The sequence below is a fragment of the Callospermophilus lateralis genome, chromosome 7, assembly GCF_048772815.1.
Source record: "Callospermophilus lateralis isolate mCalLat2 chromosome 7, mCalLat2.hap1, whole genome shotgun sequence".
Taxonomy (NCBI): Eukaryota; Metazoa; Chordata; class Mammalia; order Rodentia; family Sciuridae; genus Callospermophilus; species Callospermophilus lateralis.
This window is the reverse complement of record NC_135311.1, coordinates 1,944,655-1,967,476: the sequence shown is the minus strand read 5'-3', so window position 1 is coordinate 1,967,476 and position 22,822 is coordinate 1,944,655. Positions and strand designations below refer to the sequence as shown.

The 22,822-nt window shown below is 45.1% G+C and overlaps 3 protein-coding genes across 5 annotated transcripts in view; all 3 read left to right on the top strand.

Moving 5' to 3' along the window:
- The window catches only part of Otud7b (OTU deubiquitinase 7B), a 55,768-nt gene extending 49,301 nt beyond the window's left edge, over window positions 1-6,467 (top strand). For all 3 annotated transcript variants that reach the window (XM_076861724.1, XM_076861725.1, XM_076861727.1), the window contains one exon: window positions 190-6,467. In XM_076861724.1, the coding sequence (XP_076717839.1) occupies window positions 190-1,398 (1,209 nt within the window). In that variant the 3' untranslated portion in view covers window positions 1,399-6,467. The remainder of the gene's footprint in view (window positions 1-189) is intronic.
- Window positions 6,468-7,428: 961 nt separating this feature from the next.
- Window positions 7,429-15,540, top strand: Mtmr11 (myotubularin related protein 11). The gene is given in 18 exon segments (XM_076861631.1): window positions 7,429-7,709; window positions 8,047-8,134; window positions 8,450-8,571; window positions 8,801-8,861; window positions 9,009-9,151; window positions 9,604-9,682; window positions 9,802-9,937; window positions 10,164-10,251; window positions 10,407-10,495; window positions 10,579-10,703; window positions 11,692-11,758; window positions 12,206-12,276; window positions 12,806-12,972; window positions 13,333-13,506; window positions 13,773-13,955; window positions 14,385-14,678; window positions 14,982-15,113; window positions 15,115-15,540. Coding segments are annotated over 18 exon segments (2,157 nt in total). The 5' UTR covers window positions 7,429-7,643; the 3' UTR covers window positions 15,187-15,540.
- A 909-nt stretch (window positions 15,541-16,449) lies between these two features.
- Window positions 16,450-21,552, top strand: Sf3b4 (splicing factor 3b subunit 4). Its single transcript, XM_076861137.1, has 6 exons — window positions 16,450-16,535; window positions 17,109-17,237; window positions 17,492-18,034; window positions 18,299-18,505; window positions 20,103-20,276; window positions 20,398-21,552. Exons 1-6 carry the CDS (start codon window positions 16,502-16,504, stop codon window positions 20,583-20,585), a joined length of 1,275 nt encoding a protein of 424 aa, XP_076717252.1. The 5' UTR covers window positions 16,450-16,501; the 3' UTR covers window positions 20,586-21,552.
- The last annotated feature ends 1,270 nt before the right edge of the window (window positions 21,553-22,822 follow it).

The window sequence follows — 22,822 nt, the reverse complement described above, 5'->3', positions numbered from 1 at the left end:
CCTGTCATGACAACAGCCATTCTCTGGAGCTAGGCAATCTAAGGATGGAGTTCATAGGGTACTTAGTACCCTTTCCATATGGCTAATTCCTATAACAGCGGCTGCAGGGAGCCCTGAGAGCTGATGGATGGACCAAGGTCCAGCCCAAACCATTGGGATAACTGTCAGCACTGTTTTTGTCTCTTCTAGGCTCCTCTGGCCCAACCTGAGTCTCCCACAGCCTCAGCTGGAGATGAGCCCCGATCCACTCCTGAATCTGGGGAATCAGACAAGGAGTCAGTTGGCAGTAGTTCTACCAGCAATGAAGGCAGCCGGCGGAAGGAGAAGTCAAAGCGAGATCGGGAGAAAGACAAGAAAAGAGCAGATTCTGTGGCTAACAAACTGGGCAGCTTTGGCAAAACCTTGGGCAGCAAGCTCAAGAAGAACATGGGAGGCCTGATGCACAGCAAGGGCTCTAAGCCTGGAGAGGTGGGAACCGGGTCGGGGGTAAGCAGTGGCACTGAGACACTGGAGAAGAAGAAGAAAAACTCACTGAAGAGCTGGAAAGGTGTCAAAGAGGAGGTAGTGGGGGATGGACCTGTATCTGAGAAGCCCACATCTGAGTCTGTTGGTAATGGAGGGAGCAAGTATAGCCAGGAGGTGATGCAAAGCCTGAGCATTATGAGGATTGCCATGCAAGGGGAGGGGAAATTTATTTTTGTTGGAACCCTGAAGATGGGTCACCGTCACCAATATCAGGAGGAGATGATCCAGCGCTACCTATCTGATGCTGAGGAGAGATTCCTGGCAGAGCAGAAACAGAAGGAGGCAGAGAGGAAGATCATGAATGGAGGGGTAGGGAGTGGGCCTCCCCCGGCCAAAAAGCCAGAGCCAGATGGCGGGGATGAACAGCTGACTGCCCCCCGAGCAGAGTCCAAGGCACTGGCATACTCTACTGGCTATCCTGGGGGCTTTACTATCCCTCGGCCTTCTGGGGGTGGAGTGCACTGCCAGGAACCCCGAAGGCAGTTGGCAGGGGGTCCTTGTGGGGGGGGCCTGCCACCATATGCGACCTTTCCCAGACAGTGCCCTCCCGGGCGACCCTACTCCCACCAGGACAGCATCCCTTCTCTGGAGCCAGGCAGTCACTCCAAGGATGGAGTTCACAGGGGTGCATTGTTACCACCCCACTTTCGCGTGGCTGATTCCTATAGCAACGGCTATAGAGAACCCCCTGAGCCAGATGGATGGGCTGGAGGCCCCCGGGGGCTTCCCCCAACCCAGACCAAATGCAAACAACCGAACTGCAGCTTTTATGGACACCCTGAGACAAACAACTTCTGCTCTTGCTGTTACAGGGAAGAACTGAGGAGGCGGGAACGTGAGCCGGGTGGGGAGCTGCTGGTGCACAGGTTCTGAGTGGACGGAACCTGTGAGGAGGGCAAGGGGGCCGAATGAAGAAAGTTAAGCGCAACACACTGGCTCTTCAAGACCCAGCCCCCCAGGTTGATGGGGCAAATGCAGAAATGTTTATGGGAGCCTGGCTGGAAACTTACGTGTGTGCGCTTGAGTGCTGCCAAGTGGGCAAGATCAGGTCAGGGTTGGATGGTGCCTCAAGGGCTGTACTATTCCTTTGTAGAGCTTGACTTGATGGGACTGAGGAGGTACAAAGGGGTAGGGATGGTAATTCTGTCTCAAAACCCTTTCAGTCCCATCCCAGGATCTAATGGAAAGTAGTATGAGAGGGTTTGGTGTGTGGGAGTGGGAAGTGGACAGATGTCTGGGGGAGAAACTGGTAAAGTAGATTCTCAGTTAATTAAAGAAAAAAAGAGACCAAAGTTCTTTTAGGTTGGAATAAAGCACATGGTGGTGGAGTTGGGAGTGTGGAGGGAAATAGATATTGGACAAAATTTACTATTGATTTGAATAGGGTAGTAATTAGAGTTGGATAAATTCTACCTCCAGAAAGATCTGGAAAGACAAGACAGTAAAGTGTGCTCTTGAATGCTTGTTGGGGAAGGTAGTTTAAATTCCAGTTTATGGAGATGGGAAGGGGAGGAATTTAAAAGGGGATTCTTTTTCCTCTGAAGTTTGATTTCCTTCTGAATAGTCATCTGTCTAGTTTGAAAGGAGATTGCCTCCTCTCTTTTCCTCATCCTTTTTGAGGCTGAGCTCAGCTAAGTTAAGAAGGTTATGATTTTTTTTTTAAAGACTTTAATTTTATTAAAAAAAAAAATTCCTCTGGAAAAGAGTGATGAGAAGAGCAGCTCTGTGTTGAATTTTCTCCAGGTGAATGGGTGCAGAGTGATCTAACTACTTAGCAATAACCATATGTGAGGGTCAAGTGCATCTTGGGAGGGGTGGGATAAGGACAGACATTTGGCCAGACTGTTTCAAACAAAACCAAAAACCTACATAAAGCACTAATATCCTCTGCTGCTGTTTTTCTGTAGAAAGCAACTTATTTTATTGACTAATTTTTTTTAAAGAAAAGAAATAAAAGGACCCCGACAAACAAAACACTTTAAAAATTATTATTATTTTTTTTCCTATTTAAGTGATTCTTTCTCCTTCCTCTCTACTTTTGGAGAATGAACTTAACATCCCGGCTTCTTTTGTTAAGCCAGAGCTGACCTTAATCTGTGGTTAGTTTATTAAAATAAATAAATAAAAAAACTTTGTAAGAAGAGATATTTTTGATATTAGGACTGAAGTTGAAACATGGGGTGGGGGTTAGGGCAATTTATAAAAAGGTAGTTAGAGAAATATATTTTAGTGAACTATAACCACAGATCACAGATAACTCCCAATGAGCTGATCTGTCTTTGGATTTCTCCCTTTCATTGACCCAACCCTATTATCCAGCAGATAGGGATGTAGACACAGTTGGGGGGAGGTCCTTTGCATTTTGCACAAAGCACAAGTCTGGGCAGCTTATGATCTGGCCAGAACCATTTCTAAGAGCTTTAAGCCAGAAGTCCTTCATGGGCCAGTTTTCCGTTTCTTTATATTTTTTCCTGGGGGGAAAATCAACTATGCAATTGTATACACTCCTGGGTGCATATGGAGAAGGGTAACAAGTGTACTTAAGTGTCCAGAGTTTTAATTGGGGCTATTTTTCTGTGCTTGAACTTCTTTGTTGAGGTATGTGTTCATCAGTGTGTAGTGGAATAGAATCCCCACATTTGATCCGAGGCGCACAAGCTGGGAATGTGTGTGTTGGGGGTACTCTGATTTGCATATTGTTACTTCTGCCCAGTCCCGAAAGTTTTCATCCCATTTTTTCCGTCACCAACAAAGCCAGCCAAGACTCACTCATTAGAACTGCTCAATTTAGAAAGGTTCCTTTCTCCTCAACAAAGGTGAAAGTCACTTATTTTCCAAAATTGACTAGTCTGCTGATTTAATCATTAACTGTGGCTATTAATTCTCAGGCATTTATTTGACAATAGATTGGTTTTAAGGAAGCAACGAGACTCCAAAGAAAGGGATATGTATGTAAGAACCTAGCATGAGATGTGCACTCCCCTCAGGCACACAATTTAAATGAGTACTCAGTAATCCAATACTTTAAAAGTTCAGTATTTTTTTAAAAATGAATGCCAAAAATCCATGTTGAACAGAAATCAAAATCTTGAAGACAGGATCTGACCAAGGACCAGAATTTGGGTGAGAGAAATGAGGTTGGATTAATCAAGTATGAGGACGGATCCTGTCTTTAGTTAAATGTTTGAAATGTTGTTCATCATGAGTTTTTTTAACTTTAGTTTTAATTTTTAAAAAATATTTACCTGGGTTTTTAATCACTTCTTCCATTTTGTGCCCACAATGAGTGCCTTGTTCACCTCACCCTAGTCTTGTCCCTGTTTCTAGGGTTGAATAACATTGATGAATCTTCCACCATGTGAGCCTCCATCCCTACCGTGTACAAGACACTTAGTGGCTTAAACCAACACTGGGCTCTCCCCACACTCCCTTAGGCTTCCATATCATAGGATGATGGCCTGGACCAATAGAAGTAGAAACAGACCAGGGGTTTCCCCAGAGAATAAAACCAGGGAAGTTGATCCTCCATTGGACTGCTGTGTTTGGATTTGATCTGTTGTTAGATTTTAGTTAATGCTTTTGTTTTAAAAACGGAGGACAAATGAACAAAACCAGAAACTTTGTATCATGTTTGTTTTTATTTATAAATAAGCCGATCTCAGTTCTTTTTACTCTCTTTTCAAATGAAAAAAAAAAAAGATGGAAATTTGATGGGGAGAGGAAGTAAGTAATTATGGGGAAAAAGGGCTTTAGGCCTTATGTAAGGATTTTATTAAGATTTTTTTTTAAGCTCGGGAAGGTACTATTAAGAGATTAAAAAAAACCTCTTCATTCTAAGGATTTGGGATCCTGAAACAATGGATTTTTTTTTTTTTTTAAATGGGGGATAGTGATGTTTGCTTTATTACAGGGCAGAGGGGTTGGGAGTTAGGAATAATATCTGGGAAATTAAGACTGACAAGTATTGGTGTGTTATAGGAAAGAGGAAGGGCAATCTCTGTTGAGAAGAAGGGAGGGAGGGGTTTCATGGTGTGTACTCAAAATGAGCAAAAGTTCCTTGGTTAAGGAGGACTATGTGAATGAAGGGAGAAGGTGGACCCTGAATCCCTAGATAAAGTATGAAATCATCTCAGGCTTCAATTTAAGTGCACTTAGTTCCTTTAATCCAGGGCATCTAGGGTACCTACTGAAGTTTTTAATGTAGAGGGGAGATTTTCAGGTTTCTTATTTTTCCCCTTTTGATTTAGGGCAGTGCTGTCCCCTCCACATTTTTCTGTCCTATCCACAGTGGAACAGATACGTTACAGGGTAGGCCTCTGGATTCCTCCCTTAATTTTTATTGAGAGTTACAAGTTAACAAAATATATAGATGATAATGATGACGATGATTTTTAAGATTCAGTCTTTTTAAGGAGTAGAGTGTGGCGTTAAACTCAGCACTGTGCAGGGACTTTGAATGGAAGTATCTTCCCTCCTGTTGGCTCTCATCTTCTCAAAGCAAAACTGAAGCTCAGACCAACACACAAAAATTAGCAATGTGTATTTTGGAGCATTTTGTATATTTGGAGCCAGAAAGAATTGGAGCTGACTTCTGAGAACCTAGCTTTTGCTGTTCTGACTCCTTTTAGCCACATATCCAAAGTTCCAGGCACTTTTTTTCCTCTTAATACAGGAGCATTTCAGAGATGATTATCCCTGAATTACTCAGATACCTCTGGATTCTTTTGTCCTCTTCTTTCTCCAAGGAGGCAGTGCCCCCGACATACAGCCACTAGTGAGAGCCAGAATTAGAAGCCCCTTCCCTGCCTGTAACCACCTGCACCCCAGATTTTTCTAATTTCCTGCTTTCCCTCCAGGCTCTTCAACTGCAGATTCAGTGAGTCATACAGGCACTCTGTCTCCTTGCAGCTGATCAGTCTGTAAATCACAGGGCGTTTTGCCCCCTGTACTTAAGTTGATTAACAAAATATTTATTATGATGCCCCCATGTAGACTTTCTCTGTGCCACCTTCCTTTTTTGGCCACATGGGTAAGGGACAGTAAAAAGGAGCAACGGAAACTGGCTAAAGGAGTGGGGGTGGGAAGGACCTTGGCCTCTTTTTATGTTTATAACTGGATCTGTGACTCATCTTGTGAGTCACTCAGCTCCACCTCCCTCCTCCAACTGCCCCTCCCAATCAGCTTTCACTCCTGGCACAAACCTGAACCAGAGCAGGATTCTGAAAATGGAAAAATCTGATACAGCCCCTTGCTTCTCCACCCTCCTTTTCATCCAGTGAACTTCTACTGGGTTTGTGTTGGGGGTAGTGAAAAGTGGTCCTGTTAATAATCAGCTACTGCCCCCCTTTGCATTCCTGGTTAGGTGCTGATCCAAATCATCCAATTTATTTCTCTCCAATCGCCCCACCCATTCCCCCTGATGTTTTTTTTTTTTTTTTCCTCCTTTGCTGCTCCCATACCTCAAAAGTATTAAAGAACAGATTGTTACTCTTGAATTAAAGGAGTAGTGAGAAGTAGATAATGGGATTTTAAAATTGTGGTTCACACCACTTCCTATGCTTTGTTTTCTTATTTACAACAGAGTTTGGGAAGTATTTTATTTCCCGGAGAGGTTGAGGTCCGTGAATTGGGTACAGGGGTGTGAGGTGGGGTGGTGATGCTCAGTAGCTTTTAGAACTTCTAGAATTAGGCTTCTGGGCCCCTTTCCTAGCAGATGTATACTTTTTTGTTCCAGACTGACTCCCTGTCTCACAATATCTTCACTATTTCCATAGTTGCAGCCAAGACAGGGAAATTTTATTAAAGCTGAGACCAGAAGGGTATGTGTGCTGCGGGGAGGGGGAGAGTTGAATGTCAGTTTGGAAAACTGGAGCCCCCACCTAAGGATTGCTGCCTCTGTACAGAGTCAAAAAACAATAAAACAGCGGCTCATTAAACTGTTATTTTGTATTTTGTTTCCTGTCTTTTTCATAATAAACAGTTTTGCATTGCTTCTCCCAAGTGACCCTCCTCTACTGCATCTCCTCTACTTGTTTCTAGACCTCCCCCACCATCTTGGCTTCTTGGGTTGCAGCAGGGAAGGAGGGGGGCTATGATCTTGTAGTGAAAGTTTCCAGCCTCAGGTTTGAAAGCCCTGAACATGAATCATTCATTTGGAGATCTGGTGTCTGGGCTGAAGGGGTGGAGTCATGTACCTGGGCTGGGGATTTACTGCCATTTAGTTGGAGCCTGAGTGGAGAGGTACGCCTAGTGTACTTTAATGGTCAAGGTTTAAGTGTAACGGTTTGTTTTTGGCCTCCCAGCCCCCTCGAAAGACATGCACAGAAATGTACCTGCAACGCGTCTGCATCCTGGACACATCTCAACTTCCTCCCTTCTCCTCTGATCTCTTCACGTGAGGCATGTTTCAGATACTCTGCAGGATGAACAAAAATTGTGACCAGCCCTCTCCCCAATTCTTGAACCTTTCCTGACAAAATCTGAGATCCAGTTTTCCATTTACTTCTTCAACCATTTGTGTTAGATTTGTCAGAGAAGGCAGTAGGCAGACCTGAACTACTCTGCATCCCTATCCTCTTGTGCCCTTTAAGAAGCCAAACAAAAACTGAGCTTCCTAGGAAAGTCCTCCCTGGAAGAGTCCGAAGACATAGCCCAAGTCATTCCAGTAATCAGTATTACAGCCTCCCCCTTTCTCCCTTAAACATCTCTAATACTTATGAACAGGAAGAGAGTAGGATGTGGGCTTGGGGTAAAGAAGGGGGTCTCGGCATTTTTCTCTGTTTTCTATTCCTCTCATCTTTCTCAGGCTCCTCCATTTCCTCTCTACTTCTCCAAAATTGTGTGCATTCTCCTTTAAGGGGCTGGGCCTGACTCCCGCCCTCTCCAGAATCGACTGAAGTTTCCGAGGAGCCTACTCTTGCTGGGCTGGACATACCTTTCCAAAGACCCCAAACTGTGCTCTGTGTACCTCAAATGCCCGTTTCCTTCCTGTCTTCCCCACTGCTTCTCTTCCTAACCTCCGTCTTCTCAACTACAAGATTCAGCTTCTCCCCAGAGGGACTGAGCATCCTTAAGGTTTCCCACCCTTAACTGCTCCATCCCCGGATGGAGCCAGAGAAATGTGGTGGGGGGGTCGGGGCCAGAGTTTCAACATTGCCCCCCAGAAGGAGGAGCCAGAGATGAGGGTAAGGAGGATTGGGGGTTTGGCAAGAGAGTGTGAATGGGGATGCAGTGGAGATACGGAGGGGAAGAAAAGGATCTAGAGGAAGAGGGTGTGTCTGTCATATCAACTTTGGTTGATGGAGCTTGATCTGCCTTTTACACAGTCTCATGTTCGTGGTCTCATTATCCATTAACCAGCCCCTCCCTTTACTGCCTGCCAACCCCAATCCTGAGTTCCCCACAGCAGAGCTCAGTTTCCCCATGAGTCTGGGTACAGAAGCCTTCAAAGGCAGTTGCTGAGATAATTCTAGACCCCCGAGTTAGATAGGCCCAGCATTAACCCTACACCCTTCTCAACAGTTGGGACCAAAGTCTGTCCAGGGAAACAGGATGCCTGAGCCCAGGAGTCGTCAGCTTGGCAGTTGCCTGGCCTCTGGATGCCTCCCAGGTAATGACCTGATTTCCTAAGACACCTCCAAATTTCATCCTACTCAACTTTATTTCACAGCCGATACCTCTGAGTTCCTTTCCTGTCTCAAAGTGCTTCTGTCTGAGGCCTCCTTTTTTCCCCTCTGTCCTTATCTGGTTGAGAGCTTAGACCTTGCTATTCCCTGTTTTCTGTCTTTCTTCTATTGCAGGCACTGCCACTTAGCTCCATCCCCAGCCCCATCCTGTTTTCTTGATCATTCCTCCTTTTCTCATTTACTATGTGCCAAGTAACAATAAGGCTAGTCATAACCAGGCTTCCCTTTTTCCCTTTTAGGGGAGCAGATCCTAGCATGGGCCCCAGGACTGAGGAAAGGGCTAGAACCTGAATTGTCTGGAACCCTGATCTGTACTAACTTTAGGGTCACCTTCCAGCCCTATGGATGGCAGCGGAGTCAGGTGAGATGACTAGGACAACAGAACAGCCAGCGAGAGTTAAATGGGCAGGGGAATCTAGAAGGATTTAGACAAGAGTTATGGATTAAGGTGTGTCTTTTGAATGTATAAATGATAGCCAACAGGGATTATTTCTAGGGGCATTGCCTCCTAGAGTGGGTGGGGACCACCAAATTAGGGAAGACAAGGGTTACTACAGATGTCTGCTATAGCGATTATGTGCTTCCTCCAGGATACGCCCCTGAGCAGTGAATATGATTTTGCCCTGATCAACATTGGGAGATTAGAGGCTGGTAAGTGTGTGGGTTTGGTGAAAGGGGTGTTGGGACCCTCATCATCATCCTTCTATTCCCCCAATACAGCCAGGAATGGGGTGGGATGGGCTGTTTGAGTTCCTCCCAGAGGGACCCCATGGTTACAATGCTAACTCTTGACTTCAGTGAGTGGCTTGTCCCGAGTTCAGCTCCTCCGTCCAGGATCCCAGCTTAAATTTATCCCTGAGGAGATTCTGATTCATGGCCAAGACTTCCGGCTGCTCAGAGTTGGTTTTGAGGCTGGAGGACTAGAGCCTCAAGCCTTTCAGGTAAGGAGCCCCTAAATAAAGATCTTGCCTCTCCTTAGAATATGGAGGTCCTCTCCCTGGCAAGTCCCAGTACTTCCCCATCCTCCAGGGTCCCTCTCATCATTCCTCTTGCTCCTCTCCTCCAGAAGAAGCTAAAAGGCTGTGTTAAATGATAGTGTCATGAGAGTAAGGGACAATTACCAGTTGTCTGACTGTGGGCGTTTCCTCCTCTCTGAAAAATGGGAGGGTAGGATGATATTATTCCTAAGATTCTTCCTAGAATTGATATTCTCATTCTGTGGTTCTAGATATGTTCTCCTGACCCCAGTTCCCATGACCTATGGAAGCCCCCTCCTCTAGGGACTGCCTTTGCTGTTCACTATTGGTAAAGACAGTGGAGTGCATGGGCCCCATTTCCTTCTTTTCACTTCTTCAGTCTAAGAAAAAAGGATGGGATGTACTTTCCTCCATAGGTGACCATGGCCATTGTTCAAGCCAGAGCTCAGAGCAGTCACACCCAGCAGTGTGCAGAAGCAGCCCTGAGCAAGGCTGGTGAGTAAGGGTGCCATAGGGTAAGGAGACTGAAACACAGGGGCTGGCCAAAACAAAAAGAGAGCAGAGAAACTGTGTCTGGTTCCTTTTCTTTCTCCTCTGTGCTTTTTCCTGCCTAGGCCAGGGTTCTGGCTCCAGGAAACCACCTATTCCTCTCTTGGAGACATATGAAGACTGGGAGATTGAGCGGAAGAATCAGGGAGCAAAAGGCTGGAGGGTTAGCACTGTCAATGAGAGGTTCGACGTAGCTACCAGGTGATCTTCTGGTCCACTGCAACCCCTGCTGCCCTTCCAATCTTCCTATAGATCTCAGATCCTCTAAAGCTAGAAATTCCAGCAAACTCCAGTCTCCTAGGTTCTCTACAAAGCTATCTGTGTTACCTCCTTGTTCTTAAAACCTGAGATCCCTTGGAATGTTTCTGCAAAACAGCTTCCTTGTGGTATCAGCTTTACAGCTGTGACATCACTTTCAATTTCACAGCCTCCCCCGTTACTTCTGGGTCCCCAGCCGAATTCTGGACAGTGAGGTCAGGAGAGCATTTGGACACTTCCGTCAGGGCCGTGGACCGGTCAGTGTGGGGATAGGGTAATATTTGGGATTAGAGGGTCATGGAAGGTCAGGGGACAATGTGGAGGGAGGGACCCTTGTGAGGTCATTGTGGGGGCAAGGATAGCTTGGGATTAGTGTTTCTCCCTCAATGTCATCCTTCACATCCATGTAAAGCGCCTGTCCTGGCATCACCCTGGGGGTAGTGATCTTCTCCGCTGTGGAGGCTTCTATACAGCAAGTGACCCTAACAAGGAGGATATCAGGTAAGGGGGGCCTGATGAGAAGATTCATGGATTAGGTGTTCAGGGAAGACTCCTTTCCTTAATTTCTGACTCCTCTCCTACAGAGCAGTGGAGTCCATGCTCCAGGCTGGGCATTCTGACGTCGTCCTGGTAGACACTATGGATGAGCTGCCTAGTCTTGCAGATATCCAACTTGCCCACATGAAGCTGAGGGCCCTGTGCCTGCCTGGTGAGAATAACTTTTCACTCTTCACTCTTAGGTCAGCTGACCCTTACCTGGTTTACCCTTTTCTGTGCTATAGATATGCAACCATTCAGTCCAATGATCCTTCCTTCATTTAGTTTTCTAACTCCCATCTCCTGTAGACTTACTGAATGACTGCCTACTTGTCCCAGCTTTATTTTCCCCCCTAAGCACTTGGGATTGAACCCAGGGACAATGTACCACTAAGCTACACTCCCAAGGTCTTGCTAAATTGCTTAAAATTTATGATCCTTCTGCCTCAGCCTTCAGAGTTGCTGGGATTACAGGCATGTTCCTGGTCCCAACTTAATTCTTTAAAAATAATTTTATAAAATTCAAATTTCACCTATCCTAAGTGTACAGTTCAGTGAATTTTCCTTTCTTTTTTTTATAGAATGCATTTTTTAAGGATTTTTTTTTAGTTGTTGATAGACCTTTATTTTATTTATTTATATGTGGTGCTGAGAATCGAACTCGGTGCCTCACATATGCCAGGCAAGCGTGCTATCGCTGAGCCACAACCCTAGCCCACAATGAATTTTCTTATAGTTACAATATTGTATAGCAAATAACATACATCTTTTTTCAGTGCTAGGGACTGGAACCTGGTGCATGTTAGGCAAGCACTCTACCACTGAGCTACATCCTCAATCCCATTAACACAATATAATTTTAGAAACCTCATGGCCAGGGCTGGGATTGTAGCTCAGAGGTAGAGCACTTGCCTAGCACATATGAGGCACTGTGTTCATCCTCAGCACCATATAAAAGTAAATAAATAAATAAAATAAAGGTATTGTGTCCATCTACAACTAATAAGAAAGAAACCTCCTGGCAATTTACACTTACTTTTCATTTCTACCCTCAGCGTTAGGAGGCCATACCTGACTTATTATTAACCCATCAGGCTATACATCTGAATCCTGAGTTCTTTTGACCTCTTTGCCCTTCTGACCCCTCTACTCCCTGATAGACTCATCTGTAGCTGAGGACAAATGGCTCTCAGCCTTGGAAGGAACTCGATGGTTGGACTATGTCAGGTACTCCCCTCCTTCTTTTAGTCATGATTTATAATTTTAGCTTCTATTAACTTGGACTCTTTTTTTTTTTTTTTTTTTCGGGTACTGGGGATTGAACTCAGGGGCACTCGGCCACTGAGCCCCATCCCCAGCCCTATTTTGTATTTTATTTAGAGGCAGGGTCTCACTGAGTTGCTTAGTGCCTTCCTTTTGCTGTGGCTGGCTTTGAACTTGCGATTCTCCAGTCTCAGCCTCCCAAGACGCTGGGATTAGTCATGTGTCATTGGGCCCGGCTTAACTTGGATTCTTAAAATAGCTTTCCATCATTCTTTTTGGTTTCCCAGGACTGTTACTGCTACTTCTTGGAAGAAGGGGCAGGATTTTTGTGGCCCTATTTCATCCCATGACCCAGTACTCCCTTTCCCTGAGTATATCATTCTTCCCCATTTTCCTCACCTGCCCCTTCAGGTCTTGTCTTCGAAAGGCCAGTGACATCTCAGTTTTAGTGACATCCAGGGTTCGTTCTGTAGTACTTCAAGGTAAGTGCCTTGAGTCACCTGGCTCCATTCCTTGCCTTTTTCCTTTACCCACCTGGATAGGTTCTGTTAAGGGAGAAGATCCATAGGCTTGTCCCCATCTAGTACTCTCACCCTTTCTTCTCTTACTAGGAACTACCCATGAGCTCTAGATCTCATCCTTCAGAGTTATCTCTACATTCCTCTTAAAGCTTGTCCCTAACATGAAGGTGTTCTTAGCCTCTTTCTGCCTTTCTTTCTATCAGTGGAGGGTATCTGAGGTTGGGGTGAGAAGGTCACTGTGGAAGCTGGTTTGAGAATTGTGATTCTGTTTCCTACATGTGAAACTGGATATTTCTATCCAGTAGGAGTCTAGGAAGTGAATCATTCAAGCTCTTTGTTTTCTCTTCACTTTTGTGTGCCCTCTCCATCCTGCCTACCCCAAACTCTCTCCCTGTGCCCCTCAATTATCCTTGCCTTTTCCTCTTCTCATTCTCTCCTGCCTGTTTCTTGGACCCCTTTTCTTTGTCCCTTCTTCCTCTTTATCACCCAGAGCGCAGTGATCGTGATCTCAATGGCCTCCTCTCTTCACTCGTCCAGCTGCTTTCAGCCCCTGAAGCCCGAACACTGTTTGGCTTCCAGTCACTAGTGCAGCGAGAGTGGGTGGCAGCAGGACACCCCTTCCTGACCCGGCTTAGGGGAACTGGGGCTACTGAAGAGGTGAGAACAATCTGGGTTGGTTTTGGGGTATTACTAAAGAAGTAAGAAAATGAGAAAATTGCATAGTATAAATTCACTGGAGGGGAATTAGGTCAGATGGGTCCTGAGATTAGGCTGATCTTGAAGACCCACAAGTAAGGCCCCACTAAAGTGACATTTAGTCTTGATGTATTTTATGAGAAGTGAGGTTTGAGAGTATGGAAGGGGAAGTTGATGCACACTTTCAGGACACTGGATTCAGGTTTTCATTCTCTGACCCCTTTAGCATTTGTTGCCTATGTCCCCCATCCCTTGTCACTGTGTCATCCTCCCTCTTTAGGTCCACACAATCCTACCAACCTCTTATCTCTCTCTTCTCAGGCCCCAGTATTTCTCCTCTTCCTTGATTGTGTCTGGCAGCTCCTCCAGCAGTTTCCAGCTGAGTTTGAATTCTCTGAGTTTTTTCTTCTTGCGCTTCATGACAGCGTCAGGGTTCCGGACACTCTTACATTCCTGAGAAATACCCCTTGGGAACGTGGAAAGCAGAGTGGACAGGTCAGTGATGTCTAATTTTTTTTTCCTTTTTCCTTTTCTATTGAGATATACTCTCTAAAGTTTAGTTTTTATTTATTTTATGAGAAGTGAGTTCAGAGGGAAAAGTTGATAATCAGTCTCAGGACTAGATTTTTGGTCTACATTTGATGCCTGAACTATGAGGTGAGAGTTTCATGATTTGTCTCTAGATTTGGGATACACACACACACACACACACACACAAACACAAACATTAATCACCATTTTTCTTTGCTTTCTTTGTGCAGTTCAATTCTTTTACTCAAGTTTATACTCCAGGATACTCCCAGCCCCCAAATGGGAACTCTGTTAATGGGCAGCTGTCTGTCTGGGACTGGAATTTACGCTACAGCAATGAACAAATATTACAATTTCATAATCCTGGCTATGACCTGGAGCACTGCCCAGATTCCTGGTTCCCTCGACAGCAGGTGAGATGCCTAGATTTTCTGAGATCCCTTGACTTTCCCTCAGGTTCGTGCTACTAGACGAGAAGTTGAAAGACACAATGTCTGAGTTCCTCAGGGAAAACTACCCATTATTCTTCTGTAGCTGTCACCATTCCTGTCTCCAGGAAGACATTAGTCTTAGAATAGCAGCGGTCATCCTTCTTGTCTTTATTTCCACATACTAGTCTTCCTGTCTCATGTCCATATTTTATAAAGTTCTCTAAAATCAACTCTATTCAGTCCTAAGGCTTATTTGAAACTTAAGAATAGATGAATTCTGAGGAAGAAGCTTAAGTTTTAGTTACTACTGCAATAAATAGGCAGTAACTAGATATCCCTTCCTGAGCCAGTCTGGAGAAATTAGGGTTATCTACCATCTCGGTTACTAGTTGATTTCCCTTTCCTTTTTAGTCGAACTTCATGGTTCCTGGCCTCCCCAGTTCTGTGTGGCTCTTCTCTAGAGGGGCTCTGACACCCTTGAATCAGCTCTGTCCTTGGCGAGATACTCCCTCCTTACTGGCAGTCTCTTCTCGTTGGCTCCCTCGACCTGCTATCTCCTCTGAAAGCCTGGCTGACCAGGAGTGGGGGCTCCCCTCACATTGGGGAGCTTGCCCTTTACCTCCAGGGCTACTGCTGCCTGGATGTCTGGGACCACAGATCAGGCTCTGGAGACGCTGCTACCTAAGGGGAAGGCCTGAGGTCCAGGTGAGAAGGGAAGATGGATTGGGAGTGGAGAAGGGGCTTCTCTGATGAACCAGATAAATAAAGCTGAGAAGACAAGGGGCTAGGGGCATTGGGAAGTAAAAGTACCAGCCCTGCTGATAACAAACTGTAGATTTGGAAGTGTAAAGGGGTGGGGGAAACTGTTTGTGGCTTAGATTAAGAATAATTAGGGCATAGATGGAAGGGAAGGGCATTAAAGACACCAGAAGTAGTGGACAGATCTGAGAAGCAGAAAGCTAGAACTGTAATGATATTCCTTTCTGCCTTTTTTTGCCCCCTCCCCAGCTGGGCCTCTTAGCTCCCACAATCTCTGGTCTCCAGAGTGAGCTATCCTGTCTTCAGGAGCTATTAAGAAAATGGACACCAAGAATATCTCCTGAGGATCATTCCAAGAAAAGAGAGCCAAACACCATTCTCTCTCAATCCCGTTGAAATTGCTAGCATTCTTAAAGGCAAGGCAGAGAGGGATCTGAAAGAAGGAGGGCTCTAATCCTTCAGTTTTTCACAATTGTCCTTGTTGCCTCAATCTTCACATTCCAGCCCTTAAACAAGCTCACTTAATGGACTTGAGTTTTTGTCCATGCTGATCTCCAGCTCTTTCTCCTTTCCATTCCTTCCTGGTATTTTTGTGTGATTGAAGAATTAAGAAACAAAACAATCCAAAATGTGATTGTCTCTTTTTTTGGAGGGCAATTCCATGCCTTTTGGATAACTATCTATTAAATCTTAAGATCAGAGATGCTGTTCATCAGTCCCAAAAAGATGGCCCAGAGACCTCAATTCTCACCCTCTCTTGCTGATGCTTTAATTCCAGTTTCTACGGAATGTCTTAAGACATTTCTACTTCTTTCCTTATAATTTTTTTGGAGAATGTATATTTTTGTAGTGGCATTTCTATTTAAGGAGTTCATTAAAGTACAAAATTTCTACAGATTGCTAGCATTGTGTCTTGTGTTTGAATAAAAGATCCTAGGTAGCAGAGCAATGTGTGGAAGTGGGAGTGACCTAAAATAGGAGAGCACCCACCATATTATTGCCAAAGAAACAGGGATTTGGGTGGGCTGGGGTTGTAGCTCAATGGTAGAGCGTTTGCATTGTACGTGTGAGGCACTGGGTTCGATCGTCAGCACCAATATAAATAAATAATAAAGGTCCACTGAGAACTAAAAATATATGAAAAGCAATAGGGCTAGGTGAGCCTCCACAGAATTCACATACGATTTGGGAAAATGGTTCTCCTTTTGTTTCTAGAGGGTGGGACATGAGCACAGTAAGCGGGCGTGGCGGGGGCTTCAATCCCAGTCACCCCTCGACTTTGTTACACCCCACCTCGGGGCCTGACTCCCCCGCCTCCCTGCGCAAGAACAGGAGACGAGCTCACACCTCCCTCAATTCCCTCCCCGCAGGGCAAACGAAATACTTGGAGCCCGGTCAGGGCTGAGGCCGGCTTAGCCCGTGGGGTGGGGTTTTCGCGGCACACCGTATCGCTCGGCTACAGAATATATGAAAGACAGTTTCGCTACTTCAGCTTTTGACTTTGGAGAGCAGTGTCACTCCCTGACGTCACAGCACTGCCTTAAGAGGGTCTGAGAGTTCCCACTCGGCCTCCGGCACGAAGCCCCGGCGCCTCATTACGCCCCGGTACCGCTACGCCGCCGCGTTTCAGCGACTCCTAAGATGGCCGCGGCCGCTTCCGGCCCCGCCCCGCCAAGTCCCACCCACCGCTCGTGTCTGTTCCGGAAGTGGAATAGCAACGAGGTCAGAGGGCGGAGCTGGTGCTTAGAGACGGCGGGAGCTCTTTCGCCATGGCTGCGGGGCCGATATCCGAACGGAACCAGGGTAATTGGACAGGACGAGCCTGGGATGGGCCTCAGGGCACCAAGAGGCCCCAGATTAGGAGCAGTAGCTTCTGCCAGGCCGGTAGGCTAGACCTTCCCCGGAGGCTGCGAGACCAGCCGCCCTGGTGTTGGAGGCGGGGTGGCCAAATTCAGGCCGAGGCCTGCGGCAGGAGTGGTTCAGTCCCCCTCCAGGTCCAGTGCCCTCTCCCTTCCCACTCAGAAATAAAGAAAATAGCGGGGCTCGGCGGCACACGCCAGTGATCCCAGCGGCTCGCGAGGCCGAGGCAGACGTAGCCCAAGTTCGGGGCCAGTTTCACTAAGACCCTGTCTCCAAAAAACTGAAATAAAATCTGCCGAGAAAGACAAAATCTAAAGCAGTAAACTGAGCTTTAGTTTACTTTAGAAGATTCCCTAGGCTCTAGGAAGAGAGAGACTTAGGACTTAAACTAACTTTGTTTTCTTTTTTACACCCCATCCCACTCCCAGTCCTGCCGGGATTCCATCTTTGCGTTCTTGTCACCTTTCTCCTGTTGTATTCGCACCCCTTCCCTAACCTCTCGCTCCCTCCTTCTAGATGCCACTGTGTACGTGGGGGGCCTAGATGAGAAGGTTAGTGAACCACTGCTCTGGGAACTCTTTCTCCAGGCAGGGCCAGTGGTCAACACCCACATGCCAAAGGATAGAGTCACTGGCCAGCACCAAGGTAAGTACTGGCAAGAAGTGAATTTATGTATTAAGGGGACAAATGCAAGAGCTGAGCTTATCTATTGGGGGCATGAATGTTCTTGAAGCGTCCTAATTATTCTTTGGAATGAGCATCCTAAAAAGAATTCTTTCCCTTAAGCTTCAGTTCACACTTCCTGGAAGCATTATCAGTTAAAGTGAGGTTATTATGAGTTATACCTTTTTTGAGTCTCTTCGCTTGAGTTGTTAACCTTCCCTTCTTCACTTCCCCAGGTTATGGCTTTGTTGAATTCTTGAGTGAGGAAGATGCTGACTATGCCATTAAGATCATGAACATGATCAAACTCTATGGAAAGCCAATACGTGTAAACAAGGCATCTGCTCACAACAAAAACCTGGATGTAGGGGCCAACATTTTCATTGGGAACCTGGACCCAGAGATTGATGAGAAGCTGCTCTATGATACTTTTAGCGCCTTTGGGGTCATCTTACAAACACCTAAAATTATGCGGGACCCTGATACAGGCAATTCCAAAGGTTATGCCTTTATTAATTTTGCTTCGTTTGATGCTTCGGATGCAGCAATTGAGGCCATGAATGGGCAGTACCTCTGTAACCGCCCTATCACTGTATCTTATGCGTTCAAGAAGGACTCTAAGGGTGAGCGTCATGGCTCAGCAGCTGAACGACTTCTAGCAGCCCAGAACCCTCTCTCCCAGGCTGACCGTCCTCATCAGCTGTTCGCAGATGCACCCCCTCCACCTTCCGCCCCCAACCCTGTGGTGTCATCACTGGGATCTGGGCTTCCTCCACCAGGTAAAGGTTATGTTTGTCTTGAGTCTAATGGGGGAGGGGCAGGAAAAAGAAAAAGGAACATGAAGGAGCTGGATGTTGTTGGTAGGTGATGAGAAGGGAATGGGGAGTGAAGATAGTGGGTTTCTTTAGCAGATTGCTTTTGACTTTGAAGCACTGGTAGGAGAGTAAAGAACTTACCCTGCCTGAAGAGGCCAGATTGGGACAGGCTCTTTAAAGACATTCTCTTTTCACCTCCATTAACTCTTACTTTCATTTCCTGGGTAGGCATGCCTCCTCCTGGCTCCTTCCCACCTCCAGTGCCACCTCCTGGAGCCCTCCCACCTGGGATACCTCCTGCCATGCCCCCACCACCTATGCCGCCTGGGGCTGGAGGACATGGCCCTCCATCAGCAGGAACCCCAGGGGCTGGACATCCTGGTCATGGACATTCTCATCCTCACCCGTTCCCACCAGGTGGGATGCCCCATCCAGGTAAGTGTTCTTTGGTGAGAGAGGGAATGATGAGTTTAATAGAGGCCCTTTATCACCTCTCATCCTTCTGTTCTTTGTTTTTCAACAACAACAACAACAACAACACCAGAGTTCTCCTTCCCTTCAGACTAATTAAAAAACCACAAAGTATTTGTTGTGTGCATACTGTAATATCTCCCATCCAGTCTCCATTTCTTATTTAAGTTTTTCTGAAGAATAATTTATAGGTGGTGTTTTTGTTTCCTTATTTTTTGCTTTCATTCTCTGACAGCTTTCCAGAGTAGAGATCCAGTTGCCAACTCTAGGAGACATTTTTGCTCCTTGACCTAGTTTAATCTCTTCTGTGCTTCAAACTAGCCATGTCTTCTAGTTTAGAATTCTCGTCTCTTTTTGCTTTTCTTTTTCTGGATTCTCTACCTTTTTCTGTAACTTGTCAGTCTCAGCCACCCTTGTTTTATAAGCTCCTTTCATTCTGCTTGTCACTAGCTTTTTGTGCTTAGTTCTCTTTTCTATGTGTATTCATTGTTTTAATTAAGTAGGTACTGATTTCTTGGGTCTCTTTTTCTAGTCCATGGTTATTAATAAGCCAGACCCATAATTCTGCTCAAAAGACAGCTGCCCCTTCAAACCTATTCTTCCTCTAATAGTCTTTGTCTTCATGTGCTTATTCATAAATTGGGGAGTTTGACTATTCCTTGTTACTCCATTCTTCTACTAAATCTGGCATCTGCCCCACTGCCAGGGTCAGTTCAGGCTCTCTCGTTTGCGCGCATTCTCTCTCTCTCTCTCTCTCTCTCTCTCTCTCTCTCTCTCTTTCAAGAATTTATTTATTTTTTATTTATTTGTTTTTATGTGGTGCTGCAGGGTAAACCAGTGCCTCACCCGTGGTAGGTAGCGCTCTACCACTGAGCTATAATCCCAGCTCGGGTTCAGGCTCTTATTTTCTCATTATTTCACACTTCATTTATTGTAGTAATCTTCTTCAGTTTGACTTCAGTTTTTTTTATATTTGATCTACATTCATGAAGTAACTTTTTTCTAAAACATATTTATACTCACTTGCTTAGAATTTGCCTTTTTACCTACTGAATAAACCCCAAACTCATTACCATTGCATTCGGGGCCTTTTCATGGTCTGGTCTCCAACCATCACTCCTGTAACTGCATGTTGCCCCTGATTACTCAGCTGTTGGTAATTTCTGGAACATGCTACGCTGTTTGACATGTTATTTGCACACGCTCATCTTTCTGCTTGGGGTGGTCTATCTCTGTACTCTTGTCCTTGAATTTTTCTTCATCCTATAGAATCTGGATCTTAGCAGAGGTAGTGTTTCTGCTGCCTTCCCATACCCTATCAGGGAGTGATCTTACAGGCTTTTGCATCACTGATAGAATGCCTGAATCCCAGTGAGGCGGGTGAGGAGTGACGCTGGAGCAGTTGGTTTGTACTGTCAGAGTGGAATCAAGGATAGGGGCACTTTTTACAAGCCTTTCTTTATGTCACTTTTGTTTTTGCTCTTCCTTTCTTCATTTTCTTTGCACTTTTGTAATCTTCCTATTGTCTCCTTTTTCCTTGTGTCTTGTCTTATTTCTATAGGAATGTCTCAGATGCAGCTGGCCCACCATGGCCCTCATGGCTTAGGACACCCACATGCTGGACCTCCAGGCTCTGGGGGGCAGCCACCACCGCGACCACCTCCTGGAATGCCTCATCCTGGACCTCCTCCAATGGGCATGCCCCCCCGAGGACCTCCGTTTGGCTCTCCCATGGGTGAGTGGGCTTTGTACACCTCTTTGATCCTCACAGATATTGTGGCCTTTGTCACACCACTTGTCCCATGCCTTTTCTTTTACTTTTTATATTTAACTAACTCTTCTTTCTCTTCTTGCAGGTCACCCAGGTCCTATGCCTCCACATGGTATGCGTGGGCCTCCTCCACTGATGCCACCTCATGGATACACTGGTCCTCCACGACCCCCACCCTATGGCTACCAACGGGGGCCCCTCCCCCCACCCAGACCCACGCCCCGGCCTCCAGTTCCCCCTCGTGGCCCACTTCGAGGCCCTCTCCCTCAGTAAATTCTCATTCTTCTTCCTTCTGTTCTGTCCTTCCGATATCTTTTCAATTCCTTGGACCAATCAGAGTTGCTATAGCTCCTTGGGGCTAGGGCGCAAATCCCTCTCAGTCCCCCACCAATGCAATTTTTTTTAAAGGAGGTTTTTCTTTTTTCTTTTTTCTTTTTTACATTGGTCCAGTGTTTTGCAAATGCCCAGAGAAAATAAAACTTTGATCCTTGTTTATTTTTTGTGGGTTTTCCTTGGTGAAGTAACTTTTCTCTTAAGAAGTGGTGTATTGTGAGGAGCAGTAAGGTAAAAGTAAGGGTATTTACATTTTGAAGGCTTATTTTGTATTGTGCTGTTTCAGTAGCTGGACTCTGCTGTGCACTGTAGCAATTGTGTCCTTATATAGAACTTATCCTCTGGTTTATAACATGGGACATTAAAATGGGAAGTGAAGTAAAGTGCCTGGAGCTATGCTGGCAAAAATAGGAAGTAACATGCACAAAGTTATTCATTATAGCTAACAACTCACATGTCCATTAGTAAAGGACTGGTTGCATAAACCGGTAAGTGCACAATAGAGTACTGTGTAGCTGTGAAAAGGAATGAGGAAGGGGCTGGGGGTATATAGCTGACTGATAGGAGTATGTGCATTCATGAGGTGTTGAGTTCAATCCCTGCCACCAAAAAAAAAAAAAAAAAAAAATTTAGATGTCTCCGGGAGAGATCTCTGGGTTATATTAAATGAAGAAAATACATATGCTGAGCTACCTTATATAAGGGGCAGTACATATATGTATTTGTTTATATTTTTAAAAAGGAGAGAGAAAAAATTCCTGGGGGAAGGGAGAGGATTTGGAGGGAAACTTGATTTCTCTGAATATACTGTTAATGTGGCTTTCATTTGGAACCATATAAATGTCTTTCATAATTGTAAACGTTAAAATTAGCAATTTGGGTCAAAATAAATGTTCATGAATGTTCATTTTTCCTGTTCTTTACTCTCAGACATCTTGTATCTTATTTATTTTGGGGGGGAAGAAGTTAAATAAGAGCAATTTATTTCTCTTATTCCTATTTTTCTTCTTATTTTTAGTCCTTCCAAACCCAATTTCCATCATATTTAAATCTGCTCAAAGACTTCAGCAATGAAATCAAACCCAAAGGTCATTTACTTCCCTGTTCTTTTTACCACATGCAATCCTGTTATCACCCTCTTCTTGAAGCTCCCTGTGGTTTACGTAACTATGAACTTTCCTAAACTCTAGGCAGAAAAGGTGAGCCTGACTCCTGTTGTGCATCATTCTTATTATTTAGCATTTTTATGGTATCTACAAAGGCTCTGTGCTGATGGTAGCTGGAGACGGGTACAATACTTCTGAGTACAATATTTTTTTTTTTAAGAGAGAAATTTAATATTTATTTTTCACTTTTCGGCGGACAAAACATCTTTGTATGTGGTGCTGAGGATCGAACCTGGGCTGCACGCATGCCAGGCTAGCGCGCTACCACTTGAGCCACATCTCCAGCCCTGTACAATATTTCTATTTTAGCAAGTAATGTATCAGGGCAGAGTACACAAATCCACCTTTAAAGAGAAGAAATGGCTTCCTGCCAGCAGAATGTAGCTATAACCTAATTGGAAATATTAACATATTTAAATAACGAATGTATCTACCTGAAGAAGGATCAGCAATGAAAGCTTAGTAAAAGGAGAGTCTCTGAAGCCCACATGGGCAGAGCCATTCCAAGTACTATCCTGGAAAAACTGCTTCAGCCATCAGATTTCCAGTCATCTAGGAGCACTGGCAGGGCTGCCTGTAGTATAGAGGTGAGGATACTCTTGCCAAGAAGAGTTTTCTGGACCCATTGGCATGAGTCCTCATTGGGGATGGCCAGATGCCATTAAAGATACAGGTCGTCTGCTGGAGGTATGTTATTTGTGCATTTATCTATACATCAACATTATGATTCTGATTTGGATGCAGGAAGAGAACATGAGTTATCAGTCTGAGTAACAGTTACATGTTTATAGAAAATGTGTATTATGGCTTTGTATTTCAGCAAATTGTAAACTTTGTTGGCATAAACAAATGTTTCCAAAGTCCAGCTTTGGAGCCTACAAAACTCAGGCCTGCATCTCTATCAGTGGTAAAGTCAACATGTCAAATGTCACCTGTGAGATTTTCCTAGGCTGTCAGCTTTCTCTATGTAATATATTCCAGCATTCTGAAACTGCCACATTTAATAAAGCG